Source organism: Anabrus simplex, chromosome 5 (genome assembly GCF_040414725.1).
Source record: "Anabrus simplex isolate iqAnaSimp1 chromosome 5, ASM4041472v1, whole genome shotgun sequence".
Lineage (NCBI taxonomy): Eukaryota > Metazoa > Arthropoda > Insecta > Orthoptera > Tettigoniidae > Anabrus > Anabrus simplex.
In genome coordinates this window covers 146,300,415-146,321,293 of record NC_090269.1, presented here as the reverse complement: position 1 = coordinate 146,321,293, position 20,879 = coordinate 146,300,415, and the positions used below count along the sequence as shown (strand labels likewise).

At 39.9% G+C, this 20,879-nt stretch overlaps 1 protein-coding gene across 6 annotated transcripts in view; it reads left to right on the top strand.

Moving 5' to 3' along the window:
- Nucleotides 1–20,879, top strand: part of Mgat4a (alpha-1,3-mannosyl-glycoprotein 4-beta-N-acetylglucosaminyltransferase a) — a 978,023-nt gene that overhangs the window by 536,667 nt on the left and 420,477 nt on the right. For all 6 annotated transcript variants that reach the window (XM_067147150.2, XM_067147146.2, XM_067147149.2 and 3 more), the window contains exon 2: nucleotides 7,236–7,352. In XM_067147150.2, coding sequence (XP_067003251.1) covers nucleotides 7,236–7,352 — 117 coding nt within the window. The remainder of the gene's footprint in view (nucleotides 1–7,235; nucleotides 7,353–20,879) is intronic.

The window sequence follows — 20,879 nt, the reverse complement described above, 5'->3', positions numbered from 1 at the left end:
CGCCTCTGTGGTCGGAAAGGTCTGGCATTGGACGCAGGCTTTTGGCACGCAATCTACTGATAAGGAATACGTGTAAAACTAACATCTCTTCCACCCTGCCGGCCAACATTCTGATGGTGACTTTCTTTTAACAGGAGCATTTGGAACCGTTTAATCAGAGCATAAACACTCGATTGTCAACTCCCTCCGGCGGCGAGATCCCGATCTAAGTGCTCTGCTGTGCTGAATTACGGCACCACAGTAAACAGCGTCGAGGAGTTTTTTCCTTGCTCTGACGCTCGTATCGTATTCGCCAGACCGACGGTGAGGCAGTTTCCCTTCGAAAAAACTTTTGATGAATTGTTGCAGATGCTTGTTGGTGAAGTTCTCCCTCATACGTGATATCATGTTCTCGAACATCTTTTGTTCCATTTCCGTCCTGGTTAGTGGAAATAAGTTTTGTTCCTGATGGCGGAGATTGTATCACAACTTTACTTTCTGACAAGCTGCCGTTGGGAACAACTGGATTTCTCTTCTTTTTATGCTCTATTGTTGTCACTCTTCGCTAACTTACACGGAGCCCTTCGATAATGTTGCCTACGACGAGAATTTACGAAATTGTTCCAATCATATCGTACCTGATGCACAGAAACAGACTGTTATATTGGAAGAGCAAGCAGCAAAAACAGGACTTAAAATCTCACATGAAGGAACTACATTTATGATAAATATCAAAATTGCTCCACCTGATATTCATAAAATTACAAGAGTAAATGAATTTAAGTACTTCGGGGAATAGATCACTGAAAATGGCGGTGAAAGTAAATCCGTAGTTTCAAGAATTCATAACATGATAATTGCTCTTCAACACACAAAGAAAAAAGGTTTGTCCTGGAACAGTAAAGTTCTTCATTACTCAACATTGATCGAACCTGATGCTCTTTATGCTTCAGAAACGCTCAGTGCATCATAAAATGTTAAAGGAACAATAATGATTAAAGAAAGAAAAATCTTAGGGCCAAGAATTAAAAATGGAATAAAACACTCCAAACCCAACTCGGAAATATATTTTAAAATACCTGAACTTACTGATATAAATTGAATTCGTCGCAGTCTATTTTTAAGTCATTTGGAAAGAATGAACGACACCAGAAAGAGGTCACCAAATCTGCAGAATGGAAATGTAATCAGGAAAATTGGACGCACAAGTGGATTTGAGGAAGACAAGAAGAAAGCAACACGTCAGAGGAACAGAAATTACAACTATCAAACTATTGGGCAAGGCGGCTCCATGGCTAGCGTGCTGGCCTTTGGGTCCCGGGTTCGATTTCCGGCAGTGTCGGGAATTTTAATCATAATTGGTTTATTTCGCTGGCACGGGGGCTGGGTGTATGTGTCGTCTGCATCTTCATTTCATCTTCATCACGACGCGCAGGTCGCCTACGGGAGTCAATTCAAAAGACCTGCATTTGGCGAGCCGAAGTTGTCCTCGGACACTCCCGGCACTAAAAGCAATACGCCATTTCATTTCATTGGGCAAGGAGGAAAGCTCAACAAATGTTGATTCCGCGTGGTCGTAGGTGACTCATTCGTGAAGAAGAAGAAGAAGAAGAAGAAGAAGAAGAAGAAGAAGAAGAATATGATGGTACCTCTCATTATAACTACTATAGATGGAGTACAATTCGGAAGAATGAAATACGATTCTATCGTATGAAAGGACATCTTTTTTACTGAAAATGTTGGGTATGCTGTTAAGTATATCCGTTATTTTCTCGAATTGTAATCTCCCTGGCCACGCATCGATTGCATCAAGCACGGTCTTCGTGAGAAAATTCGCGGCAAGAGGACATCAATTTTAGTATTCTCATTTCCTGAAAAAGAAAAAACAAAAAAACATAAAAGTAAATGCTGACAGAAGCTCTAGTTTTCCCTCCTTTCGAGTATTGTGATGTGATTTAGAGACGCTGGGCGCAAGTTATTGAGCAGGTTGCAACGTGGTGAAATTGCATGTTTGAGATACTCCTGTAATCTACTCATAACCGAAACATGTTTCTAGGTTGATTGAATTGCAATAATTGGATGACATAATTTCGAACTCCAAATGACACTGCTTTCATTTCGAGATGTATGCTTTTCAATTTTGCTTACAACCAAGGTACAAACATTTTGCAAGAAAAGTGTCACTTTTTTAATGAGTTGCTAAACCCTTTAGCAATCTAACCAGGCAATTACAATCATTCTACGCTCCAGTAATGTCATTTTAGAAACCATAAAATGGGAATACTGATAATTGGACTCTTCGGATTCCAAAACAACGACTGCAATAAACGAATAGTATTCAAACGTATTTCTGCCAATCAGTTTACCCATGTAACGGATTTTTCTACGAATGCCACTGGAGTTTCGCACTTCTCGCTTTAAGGATAAAAAGATATTTTTACCTAATGCATGGATTTTCGCGGAACTTTGTGGGGATGCCACCTACATAAAAGTAGAGATATCACGAACATTCCTTTCATATACAATTAAGTTTTTCAAAAATAACTCTTTTCTTTTAACATTTTAATTCCATTTTTTTTATGAAATTTAATTAACATGTTAATGTAAATTCGTAATTAGGTATATATACTTCTTTTAAAAGCAGAACGTATCGGCTTTTCTGTACGTAATTTTAACAAGGAGATATATCGTACTAAAGTTTGTGTAATTTTTACGTTCTAAAATTTTGAACTTAAAACTCCCTACTACTTGAAAAAATTCTGCAGTCAAAAATTCGATACGCAGGTTTCATAATTTAGCTGTGACACATATACCATACAAATTTTGTTACATTTGGTAGAATATTTTGAGAGAAAATTGAATTTAAATTAATGTAACATTACAATTGACAAACAGTGATAAATTGTTTGAATTCGGCGGTATAACATCGTGGCAGCGAAAAAGAAACTCAATCCGTTCAATTTCAGTCATTAAAAAATTTCACCAAAATGAACAAAATGTCGATTTTTAAATCCGGGGTGTCGCCTTAATTCGCAAAAGTCTATTTTTCTTAAACCAGGATAATATTGTTCTTTAAAATATCTCCGCATCGCTTCAAAATATTTCATACTGGGATGTAATTACGTCTTTTCCATACTCAAAAGGTTGTGGAAAATGGCACTTTACCGTACGGTAAACTTTTCCCGCACTTTTTTTTTAAAATTCCACCTCACAGCCAAGTAAACACGGACAATCAGACAGATCATGAATCAAGGAACAGATAGTTTAACCTTGTTGAACTCCGCTTCACAGCAGTGTAAACACGGACAATCAGAGTGATCATGAATCAAGGAACAGATAGTTTAACCTTGTTGAACTCTGCTTCACAGCAGTTTAAAGCCGGACAGTCAGAGTGATCATGAATCAAGGAACAGATAGTTTAACCTTGTTGAACTCCGCTTCACAGTTGTGTAAACACGGACAGTCAGAGAGATCATGAATCAAGGAACAGATAGTTTAACCTTGTTGAACTCCGCTTCACAGTTGTGTAAACACGGACAGTCAGAGAGATCATGAATCAAGGAACAGATAGTTTAACCTTGTTGAACTCCGCTTCACAGCAGTGTAAACACGGACAATCAGAGAGATCATGAATCAAGGAACAGATAGTTTAACCTTGTTGAACTCCGCTTCACAGTTGTGTAAACACGGACAATCAGAGAGATCATGAATCAAGGAACAGATAGTTTAACCTTGTTGAACTCCGCTTCACAGTTGTATAAACACGGACAGTCAGAGAGATCATGAATCAAGGAACAGATAGTTTAACCTTGTTGAACTCCGCTTCACAGCAGTGTAAACACGGACAATCAGAGTGATCATGAATCAAGGAACAGATAGTTTAACCTTGTTGAACTCCGCTTCACAGTTGTGTAAACACGGACAATCAGAGAGATCATGAATCAAGGAACAGATAGTTTAACCTTGTTGAACTCCGCTTCACAACAGTGTAAACACGGACAATCAGAGTGATCATGAATCAAGGAACAGATAGTTTAACCTTGTTGAACTCCGCTTCACAGCAGTGTAAACACGGACAATCAGAGTGATCATGAATCAAGGAACAGATAGTTTAACCTTGTTGAACTCCGCTTCACAGTTGTGTAAACACGGACAATCAGAGAGATCATGAATCAAGGAACAGATAGTTTAACCTTGTTGAACTCCGCTTCACAACAGTGTAAACACGGACAATCAGAGTGATCATGAATCAAGGAACAGATAGTTTAACCTTGTTGAACTCTGCTTCACAGCAGTTTAAAGCCGGACAGTCAGAGTGATCATGAATCAAGGAACAGCAAACTTAACCTTGTTGAACTCCGCTTCACAGCAGTGTAAAGACGGACAGTCAGAGAGATCATGAATCAAGGAACGGCAAGCTTAACGTTGTTGAACTGTTCTCCGCCTGATTGCAGTACTGTAGTTCCGTACTCACCTACACAAGAAGCGGCGTATCTTCACGTTACTCGTTTCGAAATTCGGAAACATCTCATTCGTAAAATGAAAGATCACTTCCCATTGCAGTTGCGTACCATATTGTTTTATACCTTATTTTTTGTACCCCAATGAAGTACATTACACATCAGTTGTTACGTCAACTTTCTCATCATAATCTCCTTGTAACTGTATGCACTTTTGCCATCAATGTGTCAGTCTCTCCAGACCTTCCTGAAACCAGTCTTTCGGTGTGTTGTGTACCCATGCCTTGACAGCTGTGTCCAATTCTGCAAAATCCGCAAAACGGGGACCACGCAGAGGCAACTGATGGAACTGTTCGACATTTCTTTGGCGGTGGACTATTCCTATGCTTCCATTGGATCGATTGTTGTTTCGTTTGTGGCTCATGGTAATGAAGCCATGTCTCATCACTAGGGCCAATGCAAACTTACTGAAGCGAGTAATAAGTGAAGTCTACCCGCACGACGGTAATGCTATGAGATTTGTATAAACGTTAGGGGTTCTGCCATTAGAACCCCTAGAATTTATGTTACTCCACTAGTCAGCTAGTCGTCATGTCGACTAGCCCGCTCTAACGTAATGTAGTGGGAGTAATATAAATGTAATGTAGTGGGAGTAATATAAATTCTAGGGGTTCTAATGGGCAGAACCTCTAATGTTTATACAAATCTCATAGCATTACCGTCGTGCGGGTAGACTTTACTTCTTACTCGCTTCAGTAAGTTTGCATTGGGTAACCTATTACTGTATAAACATCCGGGCCCTACTCATCACCAGTCACAAGCCTAGCCATGAAGTCGGCTGGATCTTGATCATGGCGAAGCAAAAGTTCTCTCCACACGTTCACACACCTCTCTTTTTCGTCTGCAGACAAGAGTCTAGGCACCCACATGGATGACACCTTCCCCAACTGTAAGTTGCCACGCACGATCCGCTGCAGGGTGTTTCTGTCAATTCCCATGGCTGCCTCCATTTCCGTAAATGTGATGCATTTGTTTCCTTGGAAGGTCTGTTCGACCCGGCAATGTTGGCTGGTGTTGACACTGTCACATTCCTTCCAGAACTGGTTCCCTTGTCGACTGATGTTTGCCCTGTTTTCCAACCTTCCAACCAATTGTAAACTGTTTCCCCTGACTGGCACCAAGCGCCGATGAATTTCTGCAGTAGTCACGCCTTATTTCCATAGGAACCAAGTCGTATAGCGCTGTCCCTGACGGTTGCTTTCAATATTGTCTGCTCCTACGCTGACAGTGTTGTTATGAAATGACTATGACGAGTGCATTCGTTGGCCCCTGTGCGTGTGCTGCTACCAAACTGTGGAACAAGACACTAGTTACACGTCACCGCCTTCAAATGTGAAATATGAACCATACCCGGATATACAAAGAAATAAAATATAAAACAATATAGTACGCCCCTCGCATTAGAGTATTTATCGTTAAGGCGAAAGTAGTATGCCTCTAATAATCAGACTGATGCTTTGACGGCCCGTAATTGTAGGCATTATAGTAGGCTGTTGGGCTTTTACCGTGTTAGAAAACAAGGAGAAATTCTTTACGTTTCAGTTACGAGTCTTGCTCGTGAACGTTCGAGATTTTCTTCTGAAGACGCGGAGCGAAGTTCTCTGTGAAACGTAAAGAATTTCAGCTTGTTTCCTTGACAGGCAAAAGCTTATTGTTATTATACCTCTATAGTCGTAATATTGAAAGATGCATTCAGACATTTCGTAGAGGGAGGTCCGTTCACTGCCTACCTGGGTGGGGAGAAGGTAGTAGTGGGTGTGGTTGCCATGGAAACGTGGCGTGGCCACTACGGTTGCCATGGAGATAACTCCGCTGGCCGGCTCGTTTGCTTGGAGTTGCCAAACATCTCGCTTCTGAGCGGGTCTGAAGGAACGAACAGATGACCCGGGAAGGAGGGGAAGGAGAACTGAATGCAGGAATGTGGCGGCACCGTGCAATGCTCCTCCCTGCAGCCCTATCTGTCAGAATGCCTCTTTAAATATTACGGGTATAGTTATACCTGTACATTTCATCTTTCGCGAGTTTTCTTCGGAGACTCCGACATGACGAAAATTTTCTCCCGTGGGAGCTGTACCGCCACGAGTACGCGAGCGAGATACAGGGTGTTAACAAAGAAGTTCTTGCACCAATTATGTTATAAATCTATGGAATGTTCTTGTGTTCTCTTGTATGAATGAATGAACCAATCAATCAATCAATCAATCAATCAATCAATCAATCAATCAATCAATCAATCAATCAATCAATCAATCAATCAATCAATTTTTCTCCCAATCACGGATTACCACCAACTGCGGAGAGAAACTGTCCGACCATCGCAATCGTCGCTGTCACGTGCCACTGGTTTTGTTTTCGAAATGTAACAGACTTATTCTACCTAACAAACTGCCATTATACATAGACTATAATTTATTGCCACCGTACATATTATTTAATAGTTATTTAAGTATATCTTTGAAAGTTTGTAAGAACTACTGTGTCTTGTAGATTGCTCGGTCGCTCCATTCAAAGATCCCCACCTTTGCGGCAACGCCCGCCAGTTTTATCCACCATCTTCCTGTTTTGAACAAATTCATTTTCTTCAGCGAACTCGAATAACAACATCTTCTACAGAAAGACAGTTAGATATGACAGGGTTCTAACTAATTTCCGCTTTAAGGGCGCAGATTTCTTTAGAGGAACGACACCTTTTGGACTGAGGAAGCCCGATTTACGAATTATGTTGCTGTGTTACAGGTGCGGCAGGAGAGCTCATGGCGCTGACGCTAGCCCTGCTGCGGCGTCGCGGTCTCCTGGCGCTTGTCATCGTGCTCTTCGTCCCGTTCAGCGTCCTAGTGCTGCTCTCAGGACCAGGTAAGTTCACTGAATAGAATACTTCCTTCGCGTACTTCCGGATCTCCGGTAGTTAGGGAGAGAACATTCACTTATTGCGATCCATTAAGTTTGATACGTGCATTACATTTTCCTCGTATAATTATTTGAATGCTACTACACTAAATATAATTGATTTTGTCGTAGACGTTAAAAGTGCTATATTGTCTAGAATAGAATGTATCTTTCCTTAACCTATTTAATGCTTACTTTTGTGTCAAAAATCTTATGGAGTATCCTACCATTAACACCATGCCTTACTTAACGACACTTAATGACACGACAGTCCGGCTCCATGGCTAAACTGTTAGTATGCTGGCCTTTAGTCACAGGGGTCCCGGGTTCGATTCCCGGCAGGGTCAGGAATTTTAACCATCATTGGTTAATTTCGCTGGCACGGGGGCTGGGTGTATGTGTCTTCTTCACCATCATTCCATCCTCATCACGACGCGCAGGTCGCCTACGGGAGTCAAATCAAAAGACCTGCACCTGGCGAGCCGAACATGTCCTCGGACACTCCCGGGACTAAAAGCCATACGCCATTTCAATGCCACGACAATACAACATTTTATATTTTACTACATTTGATATTATTTAACCTAGTAGTAATTTTATTATATTCATTATTCTAGGACAAACGGGTCTCTTATCAATCTTATCCTTGATTATTCTCGCTCGTATTTGTTTTGATTTTTTATTTCCACATACTCTGTATTTAATAGTTTAATAGTTGTGTAGAATTCTCTGTACGGTTCTATGGCTAAGTGGTTAGCGTGCTGGCCTTTGGTCACAGGGGTCCAGGGTTCGATTCCCGGTAGGATCGGGAAATTTAACCTTAATTGGTTAATTTCGCTGGCACGGGGGTGGGTGTTTGTGCCGTCTTCATCATTTCATCCTCATCACGACGCGCAGGTCGCCTACGAGCGTCAAATCAAAAGACCTGTATCTGGCGAGCCGAACTTGTCCTCGGACACCCCCGGCACTAAAAGCCATACGCCATTTCATTTTTTCATAGAATTCTCTCTCTCTTTCTACTTTTAGTTCATATTCACTTCCCAGATATTTAACGCTCGGTTCTTCGATTGCCCCACAACCTCTCAATAGATGCGCTGCTTCCATTTCTCCACAGAGTACACACTTATTTTCGTTGTTTCTCTCCCATTAGCCAGCACACCATTCCTCTCACCTCTCTGTTAGGAAGCTTTTCTCTCCTTATTGCCATATTTTGTACATCTTCACAAAATTCCAGTTGTATCCTTTTAGTTCCTCATTCCGTCATAATCGTCTGTTTCTCAATATCCTCCACTCTGACCATTACTTTGTTACTAAATTCCTTATCTCTACAGTGAATCTGTTTACCCCAGTAGCTTCCCATTCCTATTCTGTCGAGCATTTTTTTTTTCACTTTCGTTAGCCAGCAATCATCCTTTAAGTGTTCCATTTGCTGTTCTTAATCTTAACCAACATTGCATTACTTTCCTGCCTATAGCTGCTTCAGTGCTTACATCCTCACATAGTCTTCTAACTCCGCAATTGGCCGTACAATCTGGAAGCCCCATAATTTTTTGCAGAATTTTATTATTTATTACATATTACATCTAATATTTTTCTTCCTACTTGAATGCCCCATACAAAGCGCTTCACATCACGAGCGTATTTAAGTTATTTTTATGTAACTTGTATTAGACATTTTCCTCTCGCAACATCTTGTGCTTGATAAAACAGCCAGCCCTTTAATTTTAAGCACGTCTTATTTGCTCACTCCACTCCCCATTCGATGTCATTAGAATTCCTAGATATCCTATTTTATTTACAACTTCTAGTTCTCTACCCTATAATCTACAGCCTCTTTCATTTCTCTTTGATTTATTTCCTTTTTTACATATCATCACTTCTGTAATATTTAGCATGTGCATAACTACATTTTTGTCGACCCTCAATGTACTTGCCCTGCCTATCGTAAGAGGAGATTGAAAGGACCTCCAGGGGAACGTGGTTTGGCGACCATCGGGCCGGCGTTATAGAAGCATAAAGGATTTAAAATAGAAATAATTCCTAGACAACACAAGCGATGATTATGTTCGAAGCAGGAAGAACCAACAAGACATCGTGTGTTGCAGTATCGTCCTACTAAACTCACCGGTTTGCGCGGTGTGAGGTATCGTGTGATTCCTTTTAGTGAGTTCACATTTATATGTCAAAACTATGGAGCGAATCACATCTTCCGCAAATTTTCGCAACATTTGGACCGTAAATGGGCTCGCAATGATCGATAAAGTAATCGAGAGGACGGAGTGACTCCGAGCCGAGTACAGCTTCTGACAACCCTGACCTTGTCTTCAAGATTGTAAATTTGTTTAGGAATAACAAACAAAATTTGAACAGTAAAATTTCAAACCCATGATGACGATGTTTATCACGCGGGGCAACTTGACACAACCCCATTCGAATTTTTAGCAGAAAATTTAAATCTCTTTGGACATCATTAGCGACATTTGACGCTAATTTTGTGATTAGAAGCGTACTCCGCCGTCGAGAAACAGTTTCCTCTCTGCCTTTTAGCTGACTTCCGTTGGGGGAGCGGAGTTGGAGTGTTCACACAAGTTGTGCTGTTGTTTGCGAGCTTGAAATATTTATTGCACACAAATAATGTCACTGTAGGCCGCTACAATCGACGTCGCAACACATTCCTCAAGTAGTGGAGCAGAACAAGTACTTTCTCTCGTCCCACGGGCGTCTCAGCTCACTGACTGGTTATGTCCACACCCACTCACCTTATGATCTGTCATAACTTGGGTCCGGATTTTTATGTAATATCAACATGCTAAATATGTACATCAAAGTGTAATAAATATCAATGAAATATCTAATTAAAATGTAATATTCTCAAGATATGTAATAGTATTAATTTTTTAAAAAATATTCGTGTATTCCTTTCATTATAACTTATGGTTAAGATGAAATGAAATTAAGTGAAATGGCATATGACTTTTAGTGCCGGGAGTGTCCGACGACAAGTTCGACTCGCCAGGTGCAGGTCTTTTGAGTTGATAGCTGTAGGCGACCTGCGCGTCGTAATGAGGATGAAATGATGAGGACGTCACATACACTCAGCCCTCGTGCTAGCGGAATTAATTAATTATAATTAAAATGCCCGATCCTGCCGGCAATCGAACTCCGGACCCCTGTGACCAAAGGCCAGCACGCTATTTAGCCATGGAGCAGGACATGGTTAAGATATGGGACAATAAAATTGTTTTACATACCTCCATATTTTATGACAAAGATATCGTTGATTTTTTAAGATAATTTATAGTCTACTGTTTTCTAATCTTGACAGTGTTAAGTAATCAAATTAAAGGAATAATAGAAATACTTCAAAATAATATTAAAAAATAATGTTATGCATTATAAATCGCGGAGTATTGTTGTAGCTAATTTTCTGTTGCCCTTATGCCCTGAAAATGAAACAAATAAATGTTACCAAGTAAATTTATAGAATCTGTATTTTAACCCCTATTAAGTACGGTAATTTCTTTATCGTGATCCTCAGTGTTTCACCAAGGACTTCTCCTCTACGTTTCCCATTCTGATTTTTGGCGCTGATCCTATAAAATTCTCTTGTAGTTTGAGAAGGACCGTTCAACATCGCAAGAAATCTCCGGAGCATATTTTAAAAGAACTACCTCGGTAAAATATCTTCCGAAGGCTATTCTTGTTCACCAAAAACGATCTTACAAACAGATGGAGAACTTGAATAATCTAGATCACGTATCAAGACTGCGTGGATTTCGTCAGAAAATTTCACCATTGAAAGGCACCTGTTTTGTGCAGTTGAGGCACTTACACTTACTGTATTTCACAGATAAACGGTTAGAAATCCCAATTTTAAAGGAATTTTAAAGCGAACTTTAGTAATTGAAATATATTCTCTATGTCATGAAATTCGCTAATTATGTTACTTTAGTCTGAAAATTAAACGAGCTGACACACTGTTTTTTTTCGTAATTACCTAGATGTGTACAAAAATGTTACATTCTTCACATAATATGTGGAACATGTAATATTAGAAAAAATATGTAAAATGAAACACAGGTATAACCATATCAGAACCACAATTGTCTACAAGTAAAGGAATGTAATGTGTATTTGCATAGGAATCCGGTCGTTAGTCATAAAGATGAGAAGACTGAGATGAAATGATTCCTCAATATGAAATACCTTCTGATTGGACGAAGTGCAAGGGATCAGTCTCTTGGGACAGTACGGAGTAAAATGTACCCTTCATATACTGACACATCCTTGGGACGGCGGCTCTTTTTCTCACCTGGGGGGATGACACGGCCGGACAGTAGTTGCAGGAGTGGCGCCTTGCTCGTAGACTGGTTTCTCGCCCGTGTAGGGGCCAATAAATTAATTTTAGGATTATAGGGTTAATTTAGATTTAGGGGTGCCCTAACGTGTGGACTGGTCATCCGCCCATATTAGTGACAGCTTAGTAGATTTAGTTTAGGGGTGGTGCCTTGCACGGAGACCAGTATCCCGCCCGTGTGGAGGCCACCAAGTTAGTGATAAGATTATAGGGTTGTAGGGTTGGCCATTACATCTGGACTGGTTATCCGCCCATGTAAGGGGCCGCTTAGTAGATTTAGTTGGTGTGTTTTTAGTTCTGTTTTATAGTTGTTGAGTTTCGTTGGTTTTAATGGTTCTTTTATGTAGTCTGGCATTGTGAATATGTATCTGGGCGTAAAGCCTGTAACGTTCAATACATTACTACTGCTATTACTAAAAAATATATACTAACACGTGAAAGAACTTCTGCGGGACATAATTCCGGCGCCTCAGCGTCTCCGAAAAACCTCGAAGGTAGTTACTGGAACGTAAAATCAATAACATTATTTTTTCTTTGACCAGTACCAGGGAAGGTGCTCACATCCATTTTGGAAAGGAGGGCGTGATCAACATTAATTTGAGTGAGGGTGAGAGGGTGTTTATGAACAGTATCTCCTTGCATGCCAAGTGGTGAGCGGCGCACTCAGTGAGACACAACACAACACTGGACATTGACGGGGATCCGACTTGCGCTGCGAGCGAGACATGCAGAGCCATGGCTCACTGAAAGAACTGAACAAACTCTTGCTCTCAGCTCATTTGAAAATAATACACTCGCGTGCATTTCCACTAACAGCGAGGTATAAATAATATTTGGATTAATTTGCAGTGTTACAAAAGTAAATTACAATTCCAAAGTAGATAGTAAGTAGATAGGCTAATTATAGGTCCTTCTGTTTATTAGTTTAATGAATCTTGGTATTATAACTTTGTTGACATTTAACAATTGATTCAACTCAACTCTCTAGCCTACACTATGACACTATGTCTATTTTATTTTGGGAAGAACTTCTCAGCATTCTCATTGCACAATACTTGAATAATCGAATCACGAGATCACCAGTTGCACGTGGACGTATATCTTTACATTTAATTCTGTATATTTATATCAAAAGTTGATGTGAAAATGTGGCTAAAGGAGAAACCTGAATCTCAAGGCTGAAAGACATGCTTATTGCAAGTGACTAATCTCATGTTTTAATCCGTATTGAAATTTGTTGATATACAATAATAAAGTTTTATTATGAATCCACCTGTTCAATACATTCTAATGTTGTCACATTTAAAATAACGTCATTAGTTAAAAAGTTATATATGGGACATGTTTCGCTCCCTTATAGAGCATCATCAGCCAAATCTGAATCTCGAATAATTGTTATTTACGTAAATAATGACTTAAGAACTATTAGAACATTTTTGACAAACTTAATTTAATGTTATTTGTTTTACGTCCCACTAACTACATTTTAAGGTCTTCGGAGACGCCGAGGTGCCGGAATTTAGTCCCGCAGGAGTTCTTTTACGTGCCAGTAAATCTACCGACACGGGGCTGTCGTATTTGAGCACCTTCAAATACCACCGGACTGAGCCAGGATCGAACCTGCCAAGTTGGGGTTAGAAGGCCAGCGCCTTAACCGTCTGAGCCACTCAGCCCGGCTTTGACAAACTTAAAACTTATTCTATTAGAATATCATAAAATATAAAATCTTTGTATACATGGCTTAATTACATGTGTTTAATAGGAAGATACATTAAAATTATGGAAGAGAGAGTACTAAAATATAAAATAAAATAAAAATATATATATCATATCCAAAATCTTATAAAGACGTGAAAATCAATCTTAGGAGCTAAATTTGAGGATTTTCTTGGCAATGAGATCTGGTAAAAAAGTTATTTATCCCTTGTGGATAAGAGTCTATAATGATTCAAATTTATCGCCAATTTGATGATTGAACTTGTAACAGGATAAATGTTGGTCTTCAAGAAATTTAAATGCTTGTTGTCATATGACCTCGGCGAATGCTGTTGAAAAGATATGTTCTTATAGATGTCAACGACCGTTCGTTGAACTAATGGATTTGATAAGGATGATTGAAAGGGACGTAAATCAACGTTTGTATTGAAAGCTGTTGCTTGGTTTATCTTGTTGAATGTCTGTAACAAGAAAAGGAATCTTGTAAGTAATCGGAAATTTGTGTTGCTAGTTAAGAGTGTGCTTCTAGAAACTTCACTTACCCCTCCAATTGCTGTTTGTCGGTTTGGTGTTGTCCGAGGTTATGTGGTGACTGTTCTGTGTCTACTCCTTGTGTTGTAAGAGTGAGGTGGTGCGGGTTGAGGGGAGGGAGTAGGGGTAGGAGGAGAAATGTTTGTGGGTGTGGTTTTGGAAGGGGAATGTCTAGTAGGAGCGCAGGGAGGGGTTGAGTTCTTTAATGTTGGATGATTATTAGTTGTTTTGGGAATGAAAACTTTGGCAAAGTTACTTTTTTCTAGATTAAGCGTCTTTAATCGTTTCGGTAATTGTTCGTGTAACGGATTTCTTATTTCAATTTCGTCATTCAATTTTTTTCTTTATTGAAATACTGGTCTAAGTGGATATAAATATTTTCTAATTCTGTCATTAGTTTACCTTTTTCTATCTTCTTTATAATTTTTAGGTCTTTCTCTATGATTGTAAATTGGTGGCCTGACTCTCTCATGTTAGCACTCATCGCAGAATGTTTGTTGTGCTTTGTAGCATTGACGTGTTCTAAGTATCTTGTGAGAAAGTTACGGCCAGTTTGGCCAACATATGAACATTTACATTCTACACATGTTAATCTATAGATGCCAGAACTTAGATAAGGGTTCCTGTTGTAATTTATACTATTGTGGTTGAAAAAATGTTTCTGTTTATATTTTGTGTTTTGAATGCTACATTCACATCTCATTTTTGATAGGATTAGTTATTTGAAAAATGGCTGGATTGGTGAATGTAAATGTTGCGAATTTGGACTGGTCAGTTTTTTCGGGAGTAAGATTAGTTATTAACTTTTGTTTTACTTTATTGATGATCCGATTGACTATATTTATTTTATATCCATTAATTGAGGCCAGATCTTTTATAAAATTGAGTTCCTTTTTTAAGTTACTCTCTGAAAGGGGGATTTTGAAAGCTCTATAAACTAAACTGTAAAAAGCCGCCTGTTTATGTGATTTTGGGTGAAGAGAATAATTTTTTATTGTTAGAAGAGCGTATGATGGTTTTCTAAATATTTGAAATTCAAATCTATCTCTTATTCGTGTTACATTAATATCCAGGAAGTTTATTGAGTTGTTAGTTTCACCTTCTTTCGTGAATTTTATATTTGGGTCAATATTATTTAAGAAATTTAGGATTTTTTCATTATCATTTTTTTGGCTACCTATTATGACAAAGGTGTCGTCTACATACCTGATCCAAATGCAAAGTCCATTTATTTTTGTGTTTATTTTATTTTGCTCCAAATGATCCATATATATGTCTGCCAGTATGCCCGACGTGGGGTCTCCCATTGCTAGGCATGTTTGATGGTAAATCTTTTTATTAAATGTGAAGTAATTATTGTTTAATACAAATTTCAGTAGGTTTACGAATTCATCTATTTCACATCTACTTAATTTACTGTATGTAAGGAGATTGTGTTTGATGATATTGATGGTTTCTTTAACCGGTATATTTGGATACATGTTGGTTACGTCGAATGAAACCATTTTATGTTGTGGTTGTAAATTGAATTTTCCTAGTTTATTACAAAATTCTATTGAATTTTTGATTGTCGATTCGTTCTTAAATTTGTAATGTAATTTGACATGCTTAGTTCAAAGAATGAAGACCAGATGGGAGGAGTGAGCATTGTCGCCGTGTATCGGTTCATTGTATCTGTTGAGTAACGTGAACGGAGTCAGATGAATCGATTCCGTAAAGCGAATCGAATATTCCGTCCACTACTGGGAAAGACTCATGTCAGGAAAGGAATTAGGTGGGATTAGGAGGCGGTTAATATAGGAATCAGTCATTCATGTCGACTATCGGGCTGTAGGGAGAATTGATGGTACCAGGTAGTTACAAGGTTCATTTATTGAATGATTCAAATACATTCAGTTGGATCGAAAGTTAGTAAGCAACTAGGGCTGTATTGATGACTGCGCTGTAAACTTCCAGTCTAATAACTTCGAGTTTGAAAAGAAGTGCAGAGAATATGGTTTGAAAATTAGCCAAGTTATGTCAGCAGAGAAAAACTTAAGAAGATTGAATGTCAGATAGGAATTGCAGCAGTGGAACGGGAACAGGTGGCGGTGTTTTAAGGAGAAGTACCCATCCTCTATTAACACTAATAAGTAGGGATGCGATTTTGCCTGTTTTATACCTGTGTACGGAAACCTAGGTTTTTAAGATAAAAATCCAGTTTAGGCTCTTTTATCAATAATTTGACGAGTCCCTGTGGTTAGTACACGAATGTGATGAAAACCATAGGTTTGCGTTGCCTGTAAATGGCGCCGCATTGTGCGGAACACCACAGGTCTGTGTTATATGTGCGTATTACATTACCTGTGAGTAGTACCATAATGTGTGGAATACTGCGAATCCGTTATTTTTGATTAGTACCGCAACATGACAAATAACATGGTTCTACTTTCCTAGCGATAAGTACCATTACGAGGGGCCGGTGACTTGGATTTTGGACCCCTTTAGACTACAAGCATCATCATCATATCTGTGAATGTTCAAAAGAGCCAACCCATTGAGTCGACTTTCACTTGTATAGTGTCAGTTTTTAGTTTTCTTATGTAATAATTCCTTACTGCGCGGGGGGGGGGTGTTCTAACCCGCAGTAACCTCCACCCATTAGCTACACCCCTGATTTTTCGTAACAATAGAACATTATTGTTACCCGAATTCTAGAAAACTTGTTAGTTGTAAATTATTTCCATAACCATTGAGTGTAGTTTTCTATTAAATTTTCTAATAATTACTTTTTTCATGCGCATTTGATTGCCTGTTTTACAAGTGGTTTCTACTTACGTGCCTATTTTGACTTTTCTTTGGTCCTATAAGTCCTGAGCCTTCTATCGAGGGAAGGAAAAGGAAGAGGTCTGCGATTTCGAAGAATGAATGTATCAGCTAAAGACAGAAAAGGGCCACGAAGCCGTGGATATGAAATACTGCCTAGGCCACGCAAAGTGAATACTGTCGGGAGCGGAAGTGAACAAGAGAGGTCAGACGAGAGAGTTAAAAGCGAGGAGACTGTCACACAGAAGACTCAGCCAACCCAGGCTCGCCCCTGTCATCCGTTTAGTCGCCTCTTACAGCAGGTAGGGAATACTGAGGATGAATTCTACCACCCCCCACCCACACGGGGCAAAGTTGAATACGTTGACCATTTCAAGGATTTAATTGCGTATTCTCCCAGGATCAAAGTAAACCTCATTAAAGAACAAGTACCTTACAGGCTGCCTAGAGAGATGCAGAGAACACAACAAAGCCCATGGCGGCTCGGGTCGTATCTCAGTTGGCCACGGAACACAGGGGACTGCGATCATTTTGTATTCTCCAAGGATCGTTACTCTCTCCCCATGTCGCTACAACAGAGAGATTCAATATTCCATTGTTGGTTTGACTGACTAATGTTTGGATGTAATGTATATTCTTGGACTTTCTACGTCATATCACTCCTGGCCTTGATGTGGGGGCGGACGATTAACTCCCATGGAAACCCCCGCCTATCATAAGAGGAGAAAAAAGGTTCCCCAAGGGCTCTCAACTAGGGAGCGTAGGTTGACGACCACGGGGCCGTAACTGAGTCCTGGCCCTGCTTCCACTTGTGCCAGGCTCCTCACCTCCATCTATCCTATCCGATCTGCCTTGTTGTTGTTTGAGTCATCAGTCCATAGACTGGTTTGATGCAGCTCTCCATGCCACCCTATCCTGTGCTAACCTTTTCATTTCTACGTAACTATTGCATCCTACATCTGCTCTAATCTGCTTGTCATATTCATATCTTGGTCTACCCCTACCGTTCTTACCCCCTACACTTCCTTCAAAAACCAACTGAACAAGTCCTGGGTGTCTTTAGATGTGTCCTATCATTCTATCTCTTCTTCTCGTCAAATTTATCCAAATCGATCTCCTCTCACCAATTCGATTCAGTATCTCTTCATTCGTGATTCGATCTATCCATCTCACCTTCAGCATTCTTCTGTAACACCACATTTCAAAAGCTTCTATTCTCTTTCTTCCTGAGCCAGTTATCGTCCATGTTTCACTTCCATACAATGCCACGCTCCACACGAAAGTTTTCAAAAACATCTTTCTAATTCCGATATCAATGTTTGAAGTGAGCAAATTTCTTTTCTTAAGAAAGCTCTTCCTTGCTTGTGCTAGTCTGCATTTTATGTCCTCCTTACTTCTGCCATCGTTAGTTATTTTACTACCCAAGTAACAATATTCATCTACTTCCTTTAAGACTTCATTTCCTAATTTAATATTTCCTGCATCACCTGCCTTCGTTCGACTGCACTCCATTACTTTTGTTTTGGACTTATTTATTTTCATCTTGTACTCCTTACCCAAGACTTCATCCATACCATTCAGCAACTTCTCGAGATCTTCTGCAGTCTCAGATAAAATAACAATATCATCGGTAAATCTCAAGGTTTTGATTTCCTCTCCTTGGACTGTGATTCCCTTTCCAAATTTCTCTTTGGTTTCCTTTACTGCCTGTTCTATGTAAACATTGAAAAGGAGAGGGGACAAACTGCAGCCTTGCCTCACTCCTTTCTGGATTGCTGCTTCTTTTTGAAAGCCCTCGATTCTTATCACTGCAGACTGATTTTTATACAGATTGTAGATAATTCTTCGTTCTCGGTATCTGATCCCTATCATCTTCAGAATCATAAATAGCTTGGTCCAATCAACATTATCGAATGCCTTTTCTAGATCTACGAATGCCATGTACGTGGGCTTGTCCTTCTTGATTCGAGCCTCTAAGATCAGACGTAAAGTCAGGATAGCTTCACGTGTTCCTACATTTCTTCTGAAGCCAAATTGATCTTCTCTCAACTCAACTTCAACTTGTTTTTCCATTCTTCTGTAAATAATACGTGTTAAAATTTTGCAGGCATGAGATACTAAACTAATGGTGCGGTAGTTTTCACACCTGTCAGCACCGGCTTTCTTGGGAATAGGTATAACAACATTCTGCTGAAAATCGGATGGGACTTCTCCTGTCTCATACATCTTGCACACTAAATGAAATAACCTTGCCATGCTGGTTTCTCCTAAGGCAGTCAGTAATTCAGAGGGAATGTCATCAATTCCAGGTGCCTTGTTCCTATTGAGGTCACTCACAGCTCTGTCAAACTCTGACCTCAAAATTGGGTCTCCCTTTTCATCAGCATCAACAGCCTCTTCATGTTCCAGAACCAAATTATCTACATCTTTACCTTGATACAACTGTTGGATATGCTCCTGCCATCTTTCTGCTTTGTCTTCTTTCCCTAGAAGTGGTTTTCCATCTGATCTCTTAATATTCATACACCTAGATTTCCTTTCTCCAAAGGTTTCCTTGATTTTCCTGTACGCAGCATCTACCTTTCCCAGGACCATACAGCCTTCGACATCCTTGCATTTCTCCTTCAGCCATTCTTCCTTAGCTGCCTTGCACTTTCTATCCACTTCATTCTTTAATCGCCTGTATTCTTTTCTGCCCTCTTCATTTCTAGCATTCTTGTATTTTAGTCGTTCATCAATCAGGTCTAGTATCTCCTGAGTTATCCACTGATTCTTAGTTGATCTTTTCTTCCTTCCTAACATTTCTTCAGCAGCCCTACTGACTTCATTTTTCATGACTCTCCACTCTTCCTCTGTAGTGTTTCCTTCAGCCTTTTCATTTAGTCCTTGTGCAACATGTTCCTTCAAACAATCCCTCACATTCTTTTCTTTCAAATTGTCTAGATCCCATCTTTTTGCATTCTTTCCTTTCTTCAATTTCAACTTCAGATGGCATTTCATGACCAACAAGTTGTGGTCAGAGTCCACGTCTGCTCCTGGGAAAGTTTTGCAATCCAACACCTGGTTTCTGAATCTCTGCCTAATCATAATGAAGTCTATTTGATACCTTCCAGTGTCTCCAGGTCTCGTCCACGTATACAGCCGTCGTTTGTGGTGTTTGAACCAAGTATTGGCAAGGACTAAATTATGATCAGTGCAGAATTCAACCAGACGATTTCCTCTTTCGTTCCTTCGTCCCAATCCAAATTCTCCTACTGTACTACCTTCTCTTCCTTGGCCTACCACTGCATTCCAGTCTCCCATCACAATTAGATTCTCGTCACCTTTGACATATTGTATTAAATCTTCTATCTCCTCATATATTCTTTCGATTTCTTCATCATCCGCTGAACTAGTAGGCATATAGACCTGCACTATTGTGCTGGGCATTGGTTTGATGTCTGTCGTGACGACAATAATTCTTTCACTATGCTGGTCGTAGTAGCTTACCCGCTGCCCTATTTTCTTATTCATTATTAAACCAACTCATGCATTTCCTCTGTTTGATTTTGTGTTGATAATTCGGTAGTCGCCTGACCAAAAATCCTGTTCTTCCTGCCAACGTACTTCACTTATGCCAACTACATCTAACTTTAGCCTATCCATCTCCCTTTTCAGATTCTCTAACCTACCACAACGATTCAAACTTCTAACATTCCACGCTCCGACTCGCAGAATGTCAGTATCCATCTTCCTGATGATCGTCCCCTCTCGTGTAGTCCCCACCCGGAGATCCGAATGGGTGACTAGTTTACCTCCGGAATATTTTACCCGGGAGGAAGCCATCATCAGTACATCATTCATACAGAGAGAGCTGCATGTCCTCGGGAGTTAGTTACGGCTGTAGTTTCCCGTTGCTTTCAGCCGTGTAGCAGTATCAACACAGCTAAGCTATGTTGAGTATTATTACAAGGCCGTATCAGTCAATCATCCAGACTGCCGCCCTTGCAACTACCGAAAGGCTGCTACCACCCTTTCGATGAACCATTCGTTAGTCTGGTCTCTCAACAGGTACCCATCCGATATGGTTGCACCTGCGGCTCGGC